At 34.3% G+C, this 20,981-nt stretch overlaps 1 protein-coding gene across 1 annotated transcript in view; it reads right to left on the minus strand.

The window, feature by feature from the left end:
• The window catches only part of LOC148940278 (ubiquitin carboxyl-terminal hydrolase 36-like), a 72,857-nt gene that overhangs the window by 29,865 nt on the left and 22,011 nt on the right, over positions 1–20,981 (minus strand). Inside the window, exons 2-6 of the mRNA XM_089106458.1 lie at positions 20,700–20,835; positions 18,281–18,499; positions 14,483–14,596; positions 10,215–10,323; positions 2,110–2,177 (exon numbers count right to left, since the gene is read on the minus strand). Of these exons, the coding sequence (XP_088962584.1) occupies positions 2,110–2,177; positions 10,215–10,323; positions 14,483–14,596; positions 18,281–18,499; positions 20,700–20,835 (646 nt within the window). The remainder of the gene's footprint in view (positions 1–2,109; positions 2,178–10,214; positions 10,324–14,482; positions 14,597–18,280; positions 18,500–20,699; positions 20,836–20,981) is intronic.

The following is a 20,981-nucleotide window of genomic DNA, read 5'->3' on the forward strand; positions in this document are numbered from 1 at the left end:
GGGGCAAACCCTCTCATATAGTAATAATTTTTGTTTGTTTTAAATTTTAATGCTGCTCCTTACTTTCAATTCAAAAAATTAGTTTTTTTATTTAATTTCTGATCGTTTTTAAAATAATGCTGGGAAATCCGGCACCCCCTTCATAGAAATGTCCCTTTCCCCAAGGAAACATCCTCCATGGAAGGATTCTCCCCCGTCACCCCCTCCTCCGACACCCCCCCCCTCATCAGAAAAAAATCCCTCCTGAAACATCCTTATACTTCCCATTAACCAATACTACATGTAAACAATGGGCAAAGCTCATAGCTTCCAGCCCGTCTCCCTGAAAATTTGCGAGATCAAGTCATCCTTAAAGACATAGTAGTTAAATTTTTAACTATGCTGAACAAAATGACTATCTCAAAATTTTGATTAGGTTACTTTGGGAAAAAAATGAGCGTGGGAGGGGGCCAAGTTGCCTTCCAATTTTTTTGGTCGCTTAAAAAGGGCACTAGAACTTTTAATTTCCGTTCAAATGAGCCCTCTTACGATATTCAAGGACAACTTGATCGATACGATCATCCCTGAGAAAATCAAGAAAAAAATAAATAAATAAACACGCATCCGTGATCTTTCTTTTGACAAAAAATACAAAAAAAAAAAATACAAAATTCCACATTTTTGCAGATAGGAGCTTGAAACTTCCGCAGTAGGGTTTTCTGATACGCTGAATCCGATGGTGTGATTTTAATTAAAGTTCTATGACTTTTTGGGGGTGTTTCCCCCTTTTCTCGGAAATAAGGGAAATTTTCTCAGGCACGTAACTTTTGATGGGTAAAACTAAACTTAATGAAACTTATATATTTGAAATCAGCATAAAAATCTGAAATCTACTGACGTATCTATGGGTATCAAAATTCCGGTTTTGAGAGTTTCAGTTACTATTGAGCCGGGTCGCTCCTTACTTATAGTTCGTTACCACGAACTGTTTGATTTGAATAAAACGCCAGAAAACTAAAAGCCGACATCTACTGCCCTGGATATCTTAGAAACACCATTTAAGGTATAACATTTTATATTATTTATATACCATTTTATAGATAAATATATTCAGATTTAATGAAACTTTCATCTTTAGAAAGTGTGAAATTTATCTTGATTTTTTATCTGTTTATTTTATTTTGTTTTTTTCGATTAAATATAGCAGAATTGTCTTTTGAAGTTAAAAAAAAGGGGAGTCTCTATAAAAATTATAGGATACTCTGCTTGAAATATTAAAAATCAGCTCAGAAGAAGCATCAATCGAGTAATCTGACAGCTTTGGGAGTTCCCTGTGGTGCTACCTGCTTCGATTGGAGGTATTATTTATGTTGTAGGTACATTGAATAGACAGCACTTTGCTTAACAATTAGTAGATTATATATTTTTTTTTTTTAAACAAGCCTCTCGTTAGCTTTTCCAACTGTTGACACATTTAAAATGCCCTATAAATCTTTACAAACATTGCTTTGGAAGTCCCCTGTGGTGCTGGGAAAATTCGCTTATAGGCCCTTTAACTTTGAGACGGTCAGCCGACGCTGAGATTTACGAAATGATTTTCAAGGTGCCAAATGGCCTTAAGAAATATTCTAAGCACTACTAGTAGGATAAAGCTGAACCATAGCCTAACGTAGAGTACACTAACGTACGTACCCTAACGTACCTAATATAGGGTATAGCTGAAAAGTTGAAAACTCTAAACGCCTAAAATATTGACTTTCCGTCCCGCTAAATTTGTATTTCTAATTTGTTCACGGAGCGTGACTGGTGCGGAATAAATTTTAGAACGATTAAAATTGATTGGCCACGTGTATGGCGCTTCCAAATGAGTTATTATTTCAATTTTCCATAAATACTCGCTTATCTGAAAAGCGCTTAAATTGAGATTTCATCTTCTTATTTTAAGCTGCCTGTCAGTTCTGTCGAACTTAAGCCAATTTTAACTGATTCAATCCTGGACTTTATTTCAAAGTTTTATAAAAATCTTTGTTCAGTATCATTTCACGCATATGTCCACCGAAACCCCAAGTTACCAAACCCGAAACCTAAACCCAGGTTAACATTTTTCTTTTTTATAAGAGCTATTCTTACCTTCTTGTCTAAGGTAGCCACCAAAAATTTGGTTAATTGGCGAGGTTTCTTTACTTCTGGCGTCTAACCTAAAAATTTATAAATATAAATGCATAATAAATACTGAAAACCAACATGTCAATTTACACAAAAAAAAACAAACAAACAAAGATGAGCCAAAAACAATATCCAAAAATAACAAGCACTGCTTTTAAGTCAACGCAATTAGATCATGGTTGCAGCGAGCAGCGATCACTGCAACTCAGTAAAGCACAAAGTTCAGCCCATAGTAACCAAAAATTTAGTGACTAACTTTCAAGTGACTTTGGTGACAAATTTAGTGACTAAAACCCAATTTGGTGACAAATCAAGTGAGAAAAATTGTCACTTGAAGCTGATTCAAGTAGGGTAATTATGATTTCGACTAATCAATAGTTTACTGCGAGAACAGTTTCATAGGAATTTCGAAAGAAAGCCTGAAAACCTTAAAAAAAAATGGTGTCAGATCGAGATGAGAACAGAACCATTGAAATAGCCATTGTTGAAACCCCCATACAAGAAAGTTACAGCCCCACACCTTAAACAAAAATGAAAATCAATTTTTTGCATGGGTATCACTGTGCCCTTTCTTTCTTTGTAATACAGTCAATCTAAGGTTTAACCTCTAAGGTTTAACCTCAAAGAAATTGCAATAGTTTTGACTTTGGTACCATTCGAACCGCCAAAAATTTTCTACAACATAAAAATATCGGCCAAAATCAGGGGCATAATTTGCTATGGGGCAGTGGGGGCAACTGTTCCTCCCAGACCCCAGTTTGCCCCCCCAGCTGAAATTTAGTTTGTTCCAAAACCTTGTCAACACTAAGATAAACCTGCATAATTCAGGCATCAACGGAAACAGATCAGTACTTTAGTACATATTTACCTTTATAGTACTATAAGTTACCTTTATATAGTACTATAAAGTATCTTTATAAGACTTTTAAAGTACTAAATAGTACATTTATGGTACCAAACGGCTTATATTTTTTAGTTTTTACTGCCATTTTCACTTGATTTGGGAAGGTTGCCTCAAACTTTGCCCCCCCCCCCCCCCCCAGGATTTTGACGAAATTACGCACCAGGACAAAATCGGACGAGGCAAAATTGACGGTTTTTCGTCTTTTCTTCTAAAATGACGACTTTTTAAAAACAACTTAATTTGCACGTACAGAAAGTCGGCAATAAGTAAATCTGGTACGTAGATAACGAATAAGCATCTTGTTTTTGTTTTGAACGCTGATGTTCAGCCCCCCCCCCCTACCACCCTTAAATCAGGCGTCGATATTGGTCTGAGAACAACATGACGCGAAGGTGAATTTATACAACAAAAAAATGGACTGCTAATGCAGAAAATAAGTCGTTTCCATGTCATTTTACCCCCTCTCCCCCACTCTAAACGTGACCACCCTCAATTCTTACAATCCAATAATCATCTTCTCATAACTATGCTAAATCCTTGATTTTAATTTGAACAGAAGATCACAGATAATTTGAAATTGCGAAAGGACTGCAGCTTCATTACATTTATCTAATTAATCACGTGTCTTCTTTATCTTCGATTCGTACCTGAGCATTAGAGCAACTAGTCCTTTTGCAAGATTCGCAAGTAATGTCGCATTCGATGCCATTTCGATGACAGCCGCGCTGACAGGATCCCTTACAACCACGTTTCACGACGGTGAGAATTTTCTTAGGTATAGCTGGAAGATCCGTGATTATAGGGTACAGCATGCCGTTCTGAAGTCTCCATCCCCAATTCTAAGGATCAAGGGTAGGGCTTTGAAGCCCAGTCTAATCTTGTACTTAAAGATAGGGTCAAAAAGAGTGAAATTTCACTGATACTGAAATAGGAGGTAGATCTTCGGGACGGAAGAAAGTTGTAGACGTTGCTACTTTCTGCTGAAAGACTCGGTGTCGGAAACTGTCAAGATTGTCAGTAGATTTCCCACCGTACGATATAGAAAGTGCTGCTTCTCCCGCTACTTTATTCTCTTCTTTCGAAGAATCAATCTTAGAAAACGGTGAATGATTTTCCCTAAACTGTTCGTTGTCTCTCAGCCGCTTAAGCGCAATCTCTTTGGTGCAGATAGACCTTTGCGGTGCTCAGGAATACAATGATAAAGTAATAACACGAACAAGTCGGTATCGTCACCGATAACTACAGTGTCCCAAGTCTTCGTACACGCTGTAAGCACAATAAGCAAGTCAGCATCAGCTTTAGCTTGTATGGTTCTAAGACCTTTGCCTCGTATATAGAAAGTACATTGACGAAACGGCCTTTATTTTTTTGCACGAAAGAAATTCCTCTTTTTCGTTGGTCGGTCTTATTTCTCGGCTAAAAAGTGCTTCCCGTCCAGTGACACGGTTTCGCTTATGATGAGTCATATCTTTTGTCGAAGTAGCGTTGTTGTAGCCACCAAAACATTAATAGTGTCTGAATATTTTGCCAAAACGTTGTTCCAACATCGGTCTAAAATCTCCTAATATGTTTCTTTCTTCGCCCAGGGAATCCTGTGAAGCAAAGCGCCTTCTTCTAAGACGGAGGTGCAATTCAGCCTATGTTTTTATCTAATAGTATCAATTTCTGAAATTCGCTTGATAGCTTTTGCTAGTTCTGGTTTATTTTGCTTTCGGAACGTGCCAGTATCATTAAAAGCGACGCAGGATAGGAGCAAAGTTCATATTTAAATGAAGATTCTTCCTCCATATTCAGTCTTTTGGGTATAGTAATAAGACGCTGAAACAGCAACGAAGGGTCTAAACGATGGATTTCTCCACCATTTTTTTGCTTCGCCATCACAAGGAATGCTTGATCCTTCCGTTTGAACGAATGCTCCTTAGGAGATTTCCCTACCATTCCGTCAAGAATCTTCTTCCTGATTTCCAATGCTTTGTCGGTGGTCACGTTTTCTGCAGCAGTCATGCCAGTAGCAAGACTTCGAAGCGATAGTGGATCATCCTCGAAAGGAGACCACTGCTCGACAAAGTCAACAACTATTTGTGTGTCTTTGTAGATCACCCTCGAAAGGAGACGACGGCTCGACCAAGTCAATAACTATTTGTGTGTCTTTGACTCTTTGTGTTTGTCGCTTATGTGATTCGAAACATCCCTGAATTCTTGTATCAGAAGATTAACATGAGCACAGGCTGAACGTCCTATTTCCCATTGAAGTCTCTGTACCTCCGTCATTCCTCTACCTCTAGTCGATCCGGTTGCCGCTTTCAGACTTCTCATCAGTTCTTGTTCTATGACCAAATCTGTAGATAAGCCGACCCAAAATTTGTCTAATCTTCTCACAACGTGTAAGCCCTTTTCGAAAGACCGGAAAAGTGCTGGGCTTGTATGTTCAAGTCTGTTCATCTGCTGTAGGTACAATCTTGCCGACTTTGTGTAGTTGCTGTGACCAGCTGCTGCGAGGTGAGGGAGAATTTCAGAAATTGTTTGCAAATGAAGTTTCCAAACACCAATGTTTGCCAGAAAAAAATTGACCTACCTAAAACAGTTTTTTATGTTTAACTTTTGAAAGGATCAATCAATCAAAATAGGATTTCTTCCTTGAGACATGAAGGCTAGATGACACACTTACTAATTTTTGTACAATTTTTCACCAAATAGTGTCTGAATAATTGAGAATTTCTGGCTCAATCCACCTCCGGTTCAACTCCAACCCCCCTATGTAAAACCGGTTTTCACGTGCATTGGAAGCTGGTCGCTTTATACTATGAATAACACCAATCCCTTCAGATGCTTTTAACAACTTCACAAGACATTTTTGTCATACCCGTAAGTATAATTATAAAGTTGTGGTTATCCCCCGTACATCTCAATCATTCTAGTAGAGAAGCAGTATTTATTGACAATAAGATGTATCCTTACTTTTGATGGCTCAAAGTAAAATGTATCCATCACGTTCTTTCACTATTTAGTTATGCCCCGATTTCAGCTTGGCTACCTTGGATCTTGAATGCATCTAAAAAGTTAACTAAAAGTCAAAATTGATCAGTAAGCATACAGCGTACACGTTTTTTCAAACTCGAATGTCGGCAAAATTGGCCAGCTTGTTCTTGCACATCACCGCATCTATTGAATAATTTCTCACCAAGAGCATTGAAGAACATTGCAGATACGGGATAATTTTGATCTGTTTTCAAAACCATTTATTTGATTGAGAGTGCATGGGGGGGGGGACAAAATATGCAAGATACTAGGACATGATTTTTTCCTAGCATTTTGGCAAAGGAAGTGTAAATTTTCTCCCCGTGGATCCGACTTCGTGTAATATCCAACGTATATTAATGCACGCTTTATCTCGCGTGTGTGTGGGTGGATGGAAGGGAGGGGGGGGGATCAAACGACTCAGGGATGGTCAAAACACTGACCCGAGTCCATATTCGTGATCTATGTACCAGATTTTTCTATCACCGACTTTTTAAAAGTGCAAGTTAACTAATTTTTAAAGTCCTTATTTTAGAAGAAAAGACGAAAAAACGTCAATTTCGCCTCGACCGATTTTTTATACGTCGTAGAGAATTTTTTTCCGGTTCGAATGATACCAAAATCAAAACTAATACAATTTGTTCAAGGTAAACCCTAAAATTAACTTAGATTGACTGCACTATTGGTTTTTAACAGAAGGTATCAAGTAATAAAATCAAATCTTAAAATCAAGAATGTGATTATAATCAGGTACATACACAAGAATTTTTCAGGAGGGGAGGGGGTCTAATAGCAAAAAGAACATATTTGCTATTTTCAATATAGCAATGTTGGTCCGGAAATCTGGGAAATTTAGGATTTCGGGCTTTCAGCCCCTTCCCTTGCGTACGTCCCTGATTATGATATATGATGATAATGATGATAATATATTTCATAACCTCGTTTGTTGACTGATACAATACAAGAAGGTAGTGGGAAACAACCTCTTCTCTACAATTGTTGACTGCAATTTTAAATCACGAATAAAATCTTGTACAAAGGAACTACAGCATGTTTCTGGTGTCAAATTGACCCCCACAGCCACTAGGGTGAGGGCCTTAAATTATGCAAAATTTTAACATATTAGCCGTCCAATTGACAAAAAAATTCCAGAGATCGTTCTCTTGGCCAAGAGGAACATACATTTTGTTGGGAAGGAGGGCGTTAGGGCGTCTAAAAATAGGTCAAAATACTTTTGTCCCTGATCACTTTGACTCGCTAACAAATTTCTCTTGGAGTAAGAATCTGTTGGCATTCTATCAAGTTAATACAATTTAGTTTGCAAATATATAGTAGATATACTCAACATAGTTATATGCATAGTTATTATAATAATATAAAGTCATTATAGTTGATTTATTTAGTAAGTTGTCTTAAAAGGGAGGAAGAACCAGCTAATTAAAGTTAGTTAGCTAATTAAAGCCCATAATAATTTGGATTCTTTTTCAATTAATTGATCTAATTAGATCCAATCTAATTGGTCATTTCCAATTCATTCATAATGAGTTGTCAATTCATTTCCAAAGAAGTTAAATGATTGGAAGTATCCTCGTAGGACTGAGAAAAGAACAAAAAAATACATACTTTAAAGAATATTTTGAATATTCGCAACTTTCGATATTCGATCATTGGTGAGACATAAATAAACAACAGGAAAGCATATATTTTATGTGAATGCTCATGAGTTCATTGTAGAATGATCTTATTGAAGATGGATATTAGCAGAACAATAGCAACTCTTTTGTTATTTTTCGTCATAGTCCTTATTTTTAGGAAAATAGATTTTAGTTGCTAAGCCTTGGATATTGTTAGATCTTAGAATTTCGTTTCTTATAAAATATCAACCTTCGTTGTGGATACGGTGATGTATGGGTTTGGTCAGACTTCATTTGACAAAGTTAATTTCCTTTTAATATGGAAAATCTTTGAAAAATACCCAAAACGCACAATAAAATCACGAAAACTAGTCATACGCCAAAACTAATTTTGTTCGTCAAATGCTTGATGTACAAAGAAGAGAGAGAAAAAAACGAATTAACTAACCCACTATGTCAATTCGATATTGGACCCATATGGCTTACAAAAGCACAAGGCATAATTACGCTCACACTTCAGAATTATAAAACTGTATAGAAGCGGGGACAACACTTTGTATCTCACATGCAGCGAGCAAATTGGCTGTAGTTTGGAAACGAGTGCTGCCGCTGCCGAAAGAGTGCAAGTCTAAGGAACTGAGAACAGTGGTAAAGAATATTTCGGTGAATACGCTGCTTTAAACTGACAAAAGGGAAACGATATTTCGATGAATAGGGTGGCTCAAAAGGACGATAGCATCACAAACTTTCAAGCTTTAAGTCCCTAAGCAACACCAGAGAAGGAATCTTAGGCTCACTAGATGTAATATCACTAAGAGGCTTAAGCAGTCAGTCACACTCTATAGTCACACATAATCATGAAAAAGAAAAATACGAAATGGTAGATAGATAGAGTATTTAAAGTAGAAGAAGAAAAAACTAGCGATTAGTTGTGGCATTTAAACTCAAGAATTATAACTAGCCCATTCAGTGATATTCACCCATTAGAATAAAAAAGAAACAAACAAGCAAAGTAATGAGATCCAAAGAAAAACAAAGTAAAGCAAAGAAGCAAAGCAACTAACTCATTCACTCAATTCGATATTAAACCTATATTGCTTAAAAAGCACAAGGCATAATTCCGCTCATACTCCAGAATTAAAACGAAAGCGGGAACACAACTTTGCTCATATCTAAAATATGGCGATTAAATTGGCTTTAGTTTGCCAACAAGTGCTGCCACTTGGTGAGTAGGTCTGAAAGACTGATCAAAGGAGGGATGAATGTTTCGGTAAATAGGGTGGTCCAAAAGAATAATCCGAATTTCGGTGGAAATTTTAACGGCAGTCAGATAAAGTTTTAAGCTTAAAGTTAATTTGCAACACCAGAAAAGGAACCTTAGGCTCCCTAGAAGGAACCACCAAGGCCCTTACGTAGTCACTCACCCCACATAGCCAGGGAAAAGAAACATAAAAAAAGAATGGAATTGAAAAACTAGCACTAACTTAGTGGCAATTAAACTGGATGTAGTTTGGGAAACAGTACTGCCGCTTGGCAAGAGTCTGGGTCTGAAGGATTGATAAACGGGGTAAAGGATATTTCTGTGAATAGGGGTGAGAACACAAGGAATCATCCGAATCTCGACAGAAAACTTGATGGCAGTCAGACAAAGTTTCATGCTAGTCCCTAAGCAATACCAGACAAGGAACCTTAGGCTCCCTAGAAGAAATCACCAAGGCCCTTTTGCAGTCACTCACGCATTATAACCGTAAAAAAAAACACAAAAAAGAATTGAATGAGAAATCAGTAGCACTTACTTGGTGGCAATTAAATTGACTGTAGTTTGGGAAAAAGTGCTGCCGCTAGGCAAGAGTCTAGGTCTGAGGGACTGATAAAAGAGGGAAAGGATATTTCGGTAAATATTGGTGAGTATAAAAGAAATAATCAAGATTTCGATAGAAATCTTGATGGCAGTCAGACAAAGTTTCAAGCTAGTCCCTAAGCAACTCCAGACAAGGAACCTTAGGATCCCTAGAAGAAATAACTAAGGCCCTTATGCAGTCACTCATGTCTCATAGCCGTCCAAAAGAAACATAAAAAAGAAAGGAATGAAAAAAGAAAAAAACTAGCACTTCCAAAGTGGCAATTAAATTGGCTGTAGTAGGGGAAAAGTTCTGTCGCCTGATAAGAGGGGAAAAAGGTACTTCGGTGAATAGGTGTTTGTTCAAAAGGAATAATGAAGATTTCGACAGAAGTCTTGACGGCAGTCAGACAAGCTTTCAAGCTAATCCCTAAGCAACGCCAGACAAAGAACTTTAGGCTCTCTACACCAAAGCCCTTACGCAGTCATTCACAACCAATAACCATAAAAAAGGCAGATATAGAATAAGACACAGAGTAAAGAAAAAAATAATAGTAGATAAAGCGTAGAGTACAGAAACAGTAGATGAAGAGCATTAGTAGAATAGAAGATCAAAGTACAGTAAGAACTAAACAAAGAAATTAAAATAGAAAAAGAAAAAAATGAGACTTACTTATTGACATTTAAACTCATGAGGTATGACTTATCCATTGCTTCAATTAAATACCTCATAAATTCGTGAGCATCTTCTTGACGACCATGCACCAAGTGTTTGCATATAGCTAAAAGTGATGGAATAAAATAATTCCAAAATGTCAGAAATAACCAACAATATTTAAGCTTAGTATCACCCCTGTAAGAATGAGTTAGTGAGTGTATTTCCTGCAATAAAAAAAAAACACCAAAAAAATCTCAGAATTTACAATAAATACGAAAGGATAAGGCCAACATCACGAGAAATGGCAAATATTTTAAACTGTGAATCCACCCATACTACTCAACCTATTCCACAAGCTTTACGATAGATAAAAGAGTCTGCTAAACCAATTTTCCGGCTCATTTAATCAGTGTATTTCATTTTTTCTGAAGTAATAAGAGCACCAAAAAGAAGGGGAAAGAAGAACTATAACCAAAACAAAGACTAAAACAGGCGAAGTAGAAAAAGAAAAGAAGACTAAAGCAAAATTAAAAAGGAGGACAAAGGATCAACAGCAAATTTTACAATTGAAGCTATTCACAGACGTGTTACCTCCTGACATTTAGAATGCCCTCAGGCACTCCAGGACAGAGGCGGTTTTAGGGAGTGGCAGAGGGAACACTTGTCCCTGGCGCAAAAATTTTAGGGGCGCAAAATCTCAAATAAATAATCTAGCGGTTATAATCATTTAGTAATTTTTGAAATGCTATTTTTATTAAAATAAAGTAGAGGGCGCAGATAATAAATGAAAATAATTAATAAATTGTTATTTAATTAATAAAATAAAAAATAATTGAAAATAATTAAATAATAATGATTAAAACAATTAATAGTAATGATATAATTTGAATAACAATTTACAATAATCAAAATTAAATCATTAGCTAATTAATAAATTGAAAACAATGTTGTTAATAAGTGGAAACTTTGTTAAAGTTTGGCCTGAAAATTTTGTGGGAGACACGGGCGGGGGGGGGGGGAATAATCAAGAATTTGCACTAACCACAAGAGAGGTCAGAAACAGCACTGTTCCACAATGTAAATCACTGGCGAATAGCTTTCAGATGTTTCATATGTATATCAAATAATAATACTTTATAGAAAACCAAGTTACGCATGAAGCCGAAATATAGTAGTAACAAAAACAAGAAGAGACAAATATTTGTGGACATTTTATCACACACTTTGTGCATATTTATTCAAATGTATACTATTATACCCTACTAAAGGAGATAAAAGGACAGTGGATCGTATCAGGGAAGAGATTGCTGGAGCTCCGAAAGCCGGTTTCTACTATCGAGGGTAAAGACAGGGAACTATTAACAAAAAGAAGAAGATATAGACAATGATGGTAGAAGATATAGCTTCTACAATCTTTTCTTATGGATTGTGGAAGCACTAAAACAATATCTAAATAGATAATGAAAGTAAACTCACCGTAAGTATTGAGGTTCTGAAGAGTCGACATACGAAAATATTTGTCAAGTTTTGATTTGCATCTATCGCTTACAAAGAATTGCAATATTCTGTGAATGTTGCTAGTGTTGAGATAAAAATGAGATTCTTTATTAGATGGCAACATATTTTGACATTTCCATCATAGATGTCGTTACACGGCAACATTTCAAAATATCCACCTGATTTGTATGCAAGCATTTAGAGACTTAAAGAAGATATGGATTAAGGAGTACTTTAAAGAGGTGCTGAACTTCCCGCATCCGAAAAATCCTCTAGGTTTTCCGAATGAATTTTCCAGTTTTTTCAGCTTGGTATAAGGACCGAACCCATAGCTTGCTCGAATTAAAGACAACATTAAATATGTTTAAAAACAGTGAAGTCGCAGGAATTGGCGGCTTGTAGCCTTAATTTTCTAATGATACTTTCACACTACCCAATAAAACCTTTCCATTAGCATAATTTAAGACTTTATGTTACTTTATACATCTTTGCTTCTAATGTCTACCACTACTAGCATGGAGGAAGAAAACAGGAGGCTGAAAGAAGACGTTGCTCGCGACAGTGAAGTTTGATCTGGAGCCAATCGGAGGGTTCAGAAAATACGGCCGTCGTTAGGAGCAAATACGGTCGTTGTTAGAAGCAAATACGGCCGTCATTACGAGCAAATACGGCCGTCGTTAGGAGCAAATACGGCCGTCGCTAGGATCGTCAGTGGCTGGAGATCTTAGATCCTGCCACCTTCGAGCGAAACCTCTGGAAGGAGACATGTCGTCGTCTGCTGGGCGCCACGATGAGCCTGGATGCGACTTAAATGTGCAACAAGTACAAGAAAGTGTGAATCTTACAGAGGAAATCTAGTCCACAACATAGGTAGTACTGAGTAGACTCAAGTTCTACCAAGAATTTTACGTTCGTAAGTTTACGTTAGGTTAGGGAAAAGTTCAATATAGCAGCAATAAAATGGAATTTCTGCATGAGCAATTAATAAATCCAAAAAAATAAATTGATAACCTTTCTTATAAAGCCTCATGCTAGATTTTTAATCTCCATCTCCGTTCCACGTTTTTGATTATTTTTTTTTTTTTAAGTTTGCTTATGATAGTGAGGATATTAGATGATAATTATGATCGTTTTATGGATTTTTATGTCAGTCTAGTGTGAAGACTGAATGAGCAATTAATAAATTCACATAAGAAATTGATAAGCCTTTTAAAAAAGCCTCACGCTTGACCAGACCTTTAATGTCCATCTCCGTTCCACGTTTAGATTTTTTTAAAGTTTGCTTATGACGATAGTGAGGATATTATATGATAATTATGATGGTTTTACGGATTTTTATGTCAGCCTAGTGTGAAAGGACTTGTTGAAGTGTGAAAGGTTACACTTAACGTAACATAAATTGACCACTCAGCATAGAAGTACGTACGTTTGGTGAAACCTGCTTAAGTATAAAGCCCAAGTTTTGAACAAACTGCTTCACAAAGTTCTCTCTCAGAATTGAGAACTTACCGGTCCTTTCTCATTGGAGAAAATATCCCTACTGTCAGGAGGAAATAAATCATGTTGAAGCTGTTTAAAAAAAGGTAGGTCAATCAGCTGCAATAGCTGATGGGATATCACTCTACACACCATAGGAAGAAAAGTCTTCAGTCGGATGCAATACTAAGAGATGATCAGCATGATTTTAGGCTGAGTAGATCTCGTGGTGATTTGATATTCAGTTTGAGAATACTAACTGATGAATCGAACAAGTTTCTAACTGAGATTATTGCCACTGACATTTATTTTCCGAAGGCGTTCGATTCTGTCCACAGAGACTTCCTGTAGAAGGTTAGGTGGTATTATGGTTTCTTTAACAGATGGCAGTCTCATCGTCAAATAATATCAAGACCGGTAATATTATATGCGTCATGGAGACGTGCACAATGGGCAGCTTGCCCAGGAGTGCTACAAACAAACAACAACAACAACATATTATATGCGGACCGACAATGAGGGCTCGACCAACTGATTCAGGGCAAGCTCTGGTATTTGAAAGGGGAATATTGTCCCTGGTGCAATTGACTGATCTTGTTGATTTGTCCTTATTGAAGCCACCGGGCGGCTTCAATAAGCTGGACCCTGGCATTCGGCACGCGGCAGGCTTCTATATATGGAATCTCATAGTCGCTTGTCTTCTAACCGCAGACAATTTGAGACAATTGGCTGCCTTTTCAAGGATATTTGATTATTAAAGCAAGTCCGGTTTCTAACAACAATATCTACAAAGCTTCAAGCTTTTGGTTTACTTTTTTAGGGTTTTTGAATTGTTGTAATCCCTTGTTAAATAAAAATGTAACACAAATGTTTTTGCAATTACCAATGTTTTGCTGTTTAAGTAATTTAATGTCTTTTTATAGCATATATATAGCGTACATAGTATATATATAGTGTATATATATATATATATATATATATATATATATATATATATATATATATATATATACATATATATATATATATATATATATATATATATATATATATATATATATATATATATATGTATATATATATATATATATATATATATATATATATATATATATATATATATATATATGTGTGTGTGTGTGTATATATTTTGTTTGTGGAGTGAAGCAATATTTATCACCCTATCTTTGTAAACCATCAACTTCATGAATACTTATACATATTACAATAATCTCAACAATACAATAATAATTTTTATTATTGCAATAATAAGTAATAATCAATACAATAATCTTTGTTTAGGTACTTACCGTTGAGTCGCCGATAGACATATGATGGCTTTATGGTACCACCTGATTTGTCGTGACTAGTTTTTAGCGTCATTTCAACAGCACACAGCACGCATTGGGGAGCGCCGTCTGGGCCTAATAATATTTTAATTATGCATTAACAAATTAATATTAAACAATATGTTCACAAAAACATTGAAGAAACATAAGAAAAAACAAAGAAACAAAACTAAAACAAGCAAGAACAATAATGGGCAAACAAAAGGAGAAACAAGAACAAACAAAAATGGGCAAACAAGCACAAGCAAAAAAGAACAGTGGGAGGGCGCATCTCTGTTCTATTCCACAAATCTGCTGATAAGAAATTCATCGCTGTAGCAGAAATTGCATAAGTGCATTCTAAGTAAAAAATCTGTATTGTATTACGTCATCAAAAAAGAAAAATAAACTAATAAAATAGAGAGATAATGAAATAAGTTTATTTTATAATAAAAATTAATAAATTACAGAATTGTCAAATTTTATGTTTATGTTTTCAAGTTTCAATGTTTTTTTGTTGTTGTTTTTTTAATGTTTTCAAGATGTTAAGTCTATGGTTTCAAGTCAAATATTTAGGGTAAACGGACATACTTGTTGGAGGGGGAGAGGGTGCTTTCAGGGAGGACTTCTAGTTGCTATTGTGCAGTTTTCACTTATTTTTTCCAAAATGGTAAGATAAATGTCACAAAGGCGTCGACAATTGCACAGATATGCATCATATAAAAGAAAATCTGCAACACATGAGCATTTATTTTCACAAAGAGTAAAGCAATCCGTAAATTGCAAGTTTTTTGGTAATATTCAGGATAACTTTGTCACACAAGCTTTCTCCGGGGAGAGGGGGTGCTCTATGAGAGTGCCCCAGTTCGGGACCCAGTATACTAAAATGTACACAAAGGAAATTATAAAAAGTTAGACTTTTTTAATAAAAATTTAAATAAAACCGGCAAAATTAAAATAAAAAAGAGGACCTATATATTTATGTTTGACACTGGTAGGCTTAAATTGAATATTTTCCTTTTTGGCATCCATTGGGTGATTTTTTATTGAAAAATTTATTGACTTATTATATAAAAATCATATTAAGTAGATTACTTAATATTATTTTTATATAATTTTTGTCCCAATTAGGGACTACTTAAAGTGGTCTCTAATTAAAAAGTTTTATTAGTTTTTTTCTAATAAACTTACTCTAACTAAAACTCGTCACTGTGTACTACTAAGTATACTTTTACTAGATTTTAAATAACACCTTTATTAAAAAAAAAAAAAATTCAAGTCCGAGCTTCTCATTTCTGTAACTCAAAATTCCAAAGAGCCTATTGACTCTCACTGACTTAATAATGCCTGAGGAAAAACTTCTCCATAGGGAACAAATTATTAAATGGAGAAGACTGCGTTAGTATATATCATTGTGGCATCAAGGTCATAAAAAAAAACTGGATGTTCAGAAAATTGAACAACATCTTAAAAAAAAAGGTATTCAAAAGTTTTGAAGACTCCAAGTTACACCTAATGTTTTCATTGGAGTGACTCTGCCTCGAAATCAAATCAGGTAAAACTGACAAAACAATTACCTAATTTACGTTCTTATAGCTTATTTGGGGATCAAGATCATAAATAGAAATACAATTTCAAAAAAAAGAGTGAAAACTTAACTCTGGCTACACAACACACAATTTTTTTTTTTTTTTTTTTTTTACTATCAATATGGAGAAGCGCCAAAATAATGGAGTTTAAGTGATATGTTTTTTTTAATGGGGGTATTGTCAGGTCAACAGTATTTTCAACGGTATTGTCAAAAACCTGCCATTTTCAAAAATCATAATTCATCAGTACGTTCAGAAAACAGAATGCTCAGCCTGTCTAAAAATTCGTAATTCGTTTGTAAACTAAGAAAATCATAATTCCTTCGTATGCTCGGAAAACCGTGGCTCATTTAAACGTTCATACAATCATAATCCATTTGTATATTTAGAAAATCGTAATTCATTCGTAAGCTCAGAAAATCGTTATTTATTCATATGTTCAGAACACTACCACAATATTTATTATACATCTTATCAAAACTTCAAAAACCTATTTTTAGACTTTTTTATAGGTTCTAAATCTCACAATTTATTCAGTCATTACAGACTGTGATTAGTTTCTACATATTCTGAATATCAACATACAAATAAATAATCAGGTAGGCTTATTGATTACCAAAAGTAAACTACACAAAGTAACTGTAATGTTTACCATTTAATTAAAACTTAATTAATTTAATTAAGTTTTAATTTAATTAAAACTTAGCATTAAGTTACTTTATCTCTGTGATTCCCAACGCTTCCTTCAGGGGAATATATGTAAAATCTTGAATAAAAAAATTTATAAATAAAAAATAAATTTAAATATTACGAGTGGGGCCATCAGGACTTTATAATTTCTTAGGTAGGGCATGGCCCAAAATCGATTAGGAGCCACTGCTTTATCTCAACATCAAAAAATATAAAAAAGAAAGAAATAATAAAAAAAGGGATTTTACTATTATTCCAAAAAAAAACTGTTGCAATTCGACTCGAAAAAAGAAAATGTGTCTTGTTAGATTAGTAGACACTAAGGAAGCAAGATTAAAAATGTCTCTTTATAATGAAGGAGCACTCATATTGATTTTTGGACAAAAACTTGTCATTTTCTTTAGGGATCCATGGATGATTTCTGGTGGGTGAAGACATCCTGTATATCCCAAACGTAATATGGGGAATTTGCTTACATCGACACGGTCAAATTTACCAGAGATAAAATTACTGAACAGAAGTGAATATGCTGCTGGTACATTGTCAACTAGAATAGAAAGCTGGGAAGAAAACTTAGGGAAATGTGAAAATTTTGATGAGGTTATAACCTGGATTGAAAATGGCTTTAATGTGAAAAAATGTTTTCAAATGTTTTGGGGTAGCAAAAAAAATGAAACTTATAATAGCTGTAGACCCATACCACGTGTGTTTAAAAACAGATTAATCTAATCTACATTCCTATATCTCATTTGAATCTAGAGCAACGGGTGGTTTAAAAAATGAGTTGTGTAATCACCTAATGGTACACCCTCATTCAAGCACATGTTTGCTGTTTAATCAATATAGGAAGGAATTGTTTGCTTTTTCGATTTTTCTTCTATTGTTAAAATCTGTTTGTTCTTAAGTACCAAGGACAGTGAAAATTTAATCTGATAGTTGGAATTGGTTAAGTGAAAATTTATACAACCACATATATCTTAAAAATTCACAAAATAATGGGACCTCATTTTTTAATGAAGAAGACCTCCATCTGCAATCAGGCACTTCTTGGCAGTGCCAAGTGGCAAATTAACAAAAAGAAAAAAAAGAAAAGGCGTCTAAAAATCAGCAAAAAAATAAGCTATAAACATATGGCATCACAGCCTTAGAAGGTGAAAATTTGTTTGAAGGTGTTTAGGATCATCAGATTATTAAATCTCGAATTCTTACAAACAAAAAGCGTTGACAAGTTTAGCTGATTAGTTTTACTTGTTTATTTTCACGACTTGACGTAGCAACACTGACTGAAATGTGACAGTACCCTAATAATTTCATAGTTTTCAAACAACCATAAGAAAAATCTTAAAAAATTAGGATTTCAGGCATGAATAGACCTAAAATGGTGAAAGGGAGCATCGGAAGTTTTATCTTCATGTTCTTGGTAGTTTAAATCTCTTTGCCCTTAATTATCTACTAGTACTTTACAGAAAACACAAAATCCATACAATAGAAAAAAACTCACCTCTTTGATTACACCTTGTTCTGTGTTTCTTTTCATTGAGTATCCAGTTTACAAATGATGGGACATGGAAAAGAGCCTGAAGTGTGGAATTTAAATAGCATGTGTTCCCCATATTGATCATTCCTGCTCCAACCGGCATATTCCTTTTCCACCCGAGCTCAATATCAGTCCAGTTATGCAAAATTACTTTTGGAGGGGGCAAACTTCCTTCTGCTACACCTGTGTTATAATAACAAATTATAAGGATCACTGTGTACACTTTTTGTACACTGTGTACACACTGTATTCTACTAAAATGCTCCTATTCAACAGAGCATGAACTAAAATTTCCCATAGGAACAAAATCAATGGTGATTTAATCTTCTTCATTTTTAGTTTCAGCCCAATTTCGTTGAACTACAAATTCAAAGAGATTATCAATATTTTCTTTTTAATATTTGCGAGTTTTTTATTTTTTGTTGTTGTTTTTTTTTATTCCTAAGTTAAATAAATGATCAACTGTTTTTTTTTGTTTTTTTTTTCAAATAAGCATGTCAAAGAGCCAAATTGTAAATTACAAGGATTGCCATCTACATTTTTAGAAGAAGTATTTCTAATCATCTAAATAAAATGTTCCTATTCCAGAGACCATGGATTAAAATTTCTAGAACTAATAATATGATTGATGGATCAACTTTTTTTCCTTTTTAATTTAAGCTTAATTTTGTTAAACTTTAAAGTTCAAGTGTTTTGAAGTGTTTATGTAGTTATTAAATTTTCCTTTTTTAGAACTCTTCAGTGACTTAAAGAGTTCATTATTCTGATTCAAAGGCCTTGTGTTTCAGCAGTCATTCTTAAAGAAATAGAAAAATAAGTCAAACTTTAGCATAAAGAGCAAAGGGTAGGGAGGAGGTAACTCCCCTCATATACAGAATATTTTCTATTCGTTTTAAGTTTTAATGTAACTCCCTATTTTCAATTAAAAAAAATTGCTTTTTTATCTAATTTCTTATTGTTTTTCAAACCATGCAGGAAAACTCCTCTTCCCACTCTGTGAATCCCCCCCAAACAATTCCGTATGTTTCCCAATTAAAAATGCTATTTGGAAACAATAGTCAAATTGCATAACTTACAGCCCTTTCCACAGGGGCTGTGGAGGGTCATGTCATCCCCAGAGGCATAGTTACTGGAGCTTTTGCTGAATCAAATGGCAGCCAAAAATTTGGTTGGACATCTTTGGAGAAAATTCAAAATTCCACATTTTTGTGGATAGGAGCTTGAAACCTCTACAACACGGTTCTCTGATATGCTGAATCTGATGGTGTGTACTTTATTAAGATAGCTTGACGTTTTGGTGTTGTTTCCCCTTTCCTAAAAATCCGGCACATTTTCCCAGGCTTGTAGCGTTTGATGGGTAATATTACCAATTCCAAAGAGTATAGAGTGATAAATATAGAAAGCGATTCCCCCTCCCAATTGGCACCTCTGTCTCCAAGAGGGACCAGTGCCAACTAGCATTACTCAGAAAATGCAGAAAAAATCTTGATCTTCTTCTAAGAAGCTTTTGTTTTTAGGTACAAAACATATAGACTATTTCTCCAACCTTTTGTTTTGCTGAAAAAATCCCCAGCTGTTTTTGTGAGAATTTTCTATTAGCTTGCAGAGCTAATGCAAAAACAATTTTTGTTAGGACTGCAGAAAAATAACTTAAATAATAAATATACTTACTGAATGATGCTCGTAAAAAATATAACTATATGATAAATAATAATATAATAATAAATATTGATAATAAGATATCAATAAGTATAATAGCATAAATAATAATAATATAACAAGTAATGTTAATAATGATGTTATAATAACAATGAATAATTTATAATTATATATAATTTATTTATAGCCTATATATATATATATATATAGATATATATATATATATACCATTATAAATAGTAAAATTATAAGAATACAATTATCAATACGATAATTAAATTATTAATACGATCAAACTCCTTCAGATTTGCTAAATATCTTTTACATTTGCCCCCTTCATTAAGAAACAGTAAAATCATTCATTTGTATAAGCTAGCTGACCCTAACATTAGTATTAATAAATCCCTATCCCATTTTCAAAGTAAGTTTAATCATCCATGGTCACTAATTTGGTCACCAACTTGTTCACAATAGCTTCTTTGTATTAATGTAATGTATGTAATGATTTTTTTTTGTGTGATATATTTGGGTTTTGATGTGTGTTTGTGTTTTTTTTTTTTTTTTTTTTTTATCTTTTTGTTACTTTAGTGATTACTCCGTTCATGTACCTTTTTTTCGACGGGCAATAAATGAATAATAATAATTATACAAATTGCATAATAATGTAACAATAATAGTAAAAGTAATAATGATAATAAACAATGTGATAAATAATAAAGCTTACTGGACGAGGCTTCATCTTGTGTCATGTTTTTTGACTGTTTGTCAGGAAGATCAGACTTGCCAAGAACAATATATTTTGCTTTTAGCTGCTTTGAAAAAACTGAATGTTGACTTGACTTAGCTGCAACATATTCAACCTAGAAAGTTGAAAACTTTAATAAATATATCCACTAATATATCTATAAACACAGTTTATACAGAACACCCAAAGACCTCAGTAAACTTCAACACTCACTTGAAGGTCTAAAATATACCTGAAAATTTTACCTATTATAAAAAGTGT

This window comes from Artemia sp. Qi Xiang Cuo, chromosome 20, assembly GCF_049724085.1.
Source record: "Artemia sp. Qi Xiang Cuo chromosome 20, ASM4972408v1, whole genome shotgun sequence".
NCBI lineage: Eukaryota > Metazoa > Arthropoda > Branchiopoda > Anostraca > Artemiidae > Artemia > Artemia sp. Qi Xiang Cuo.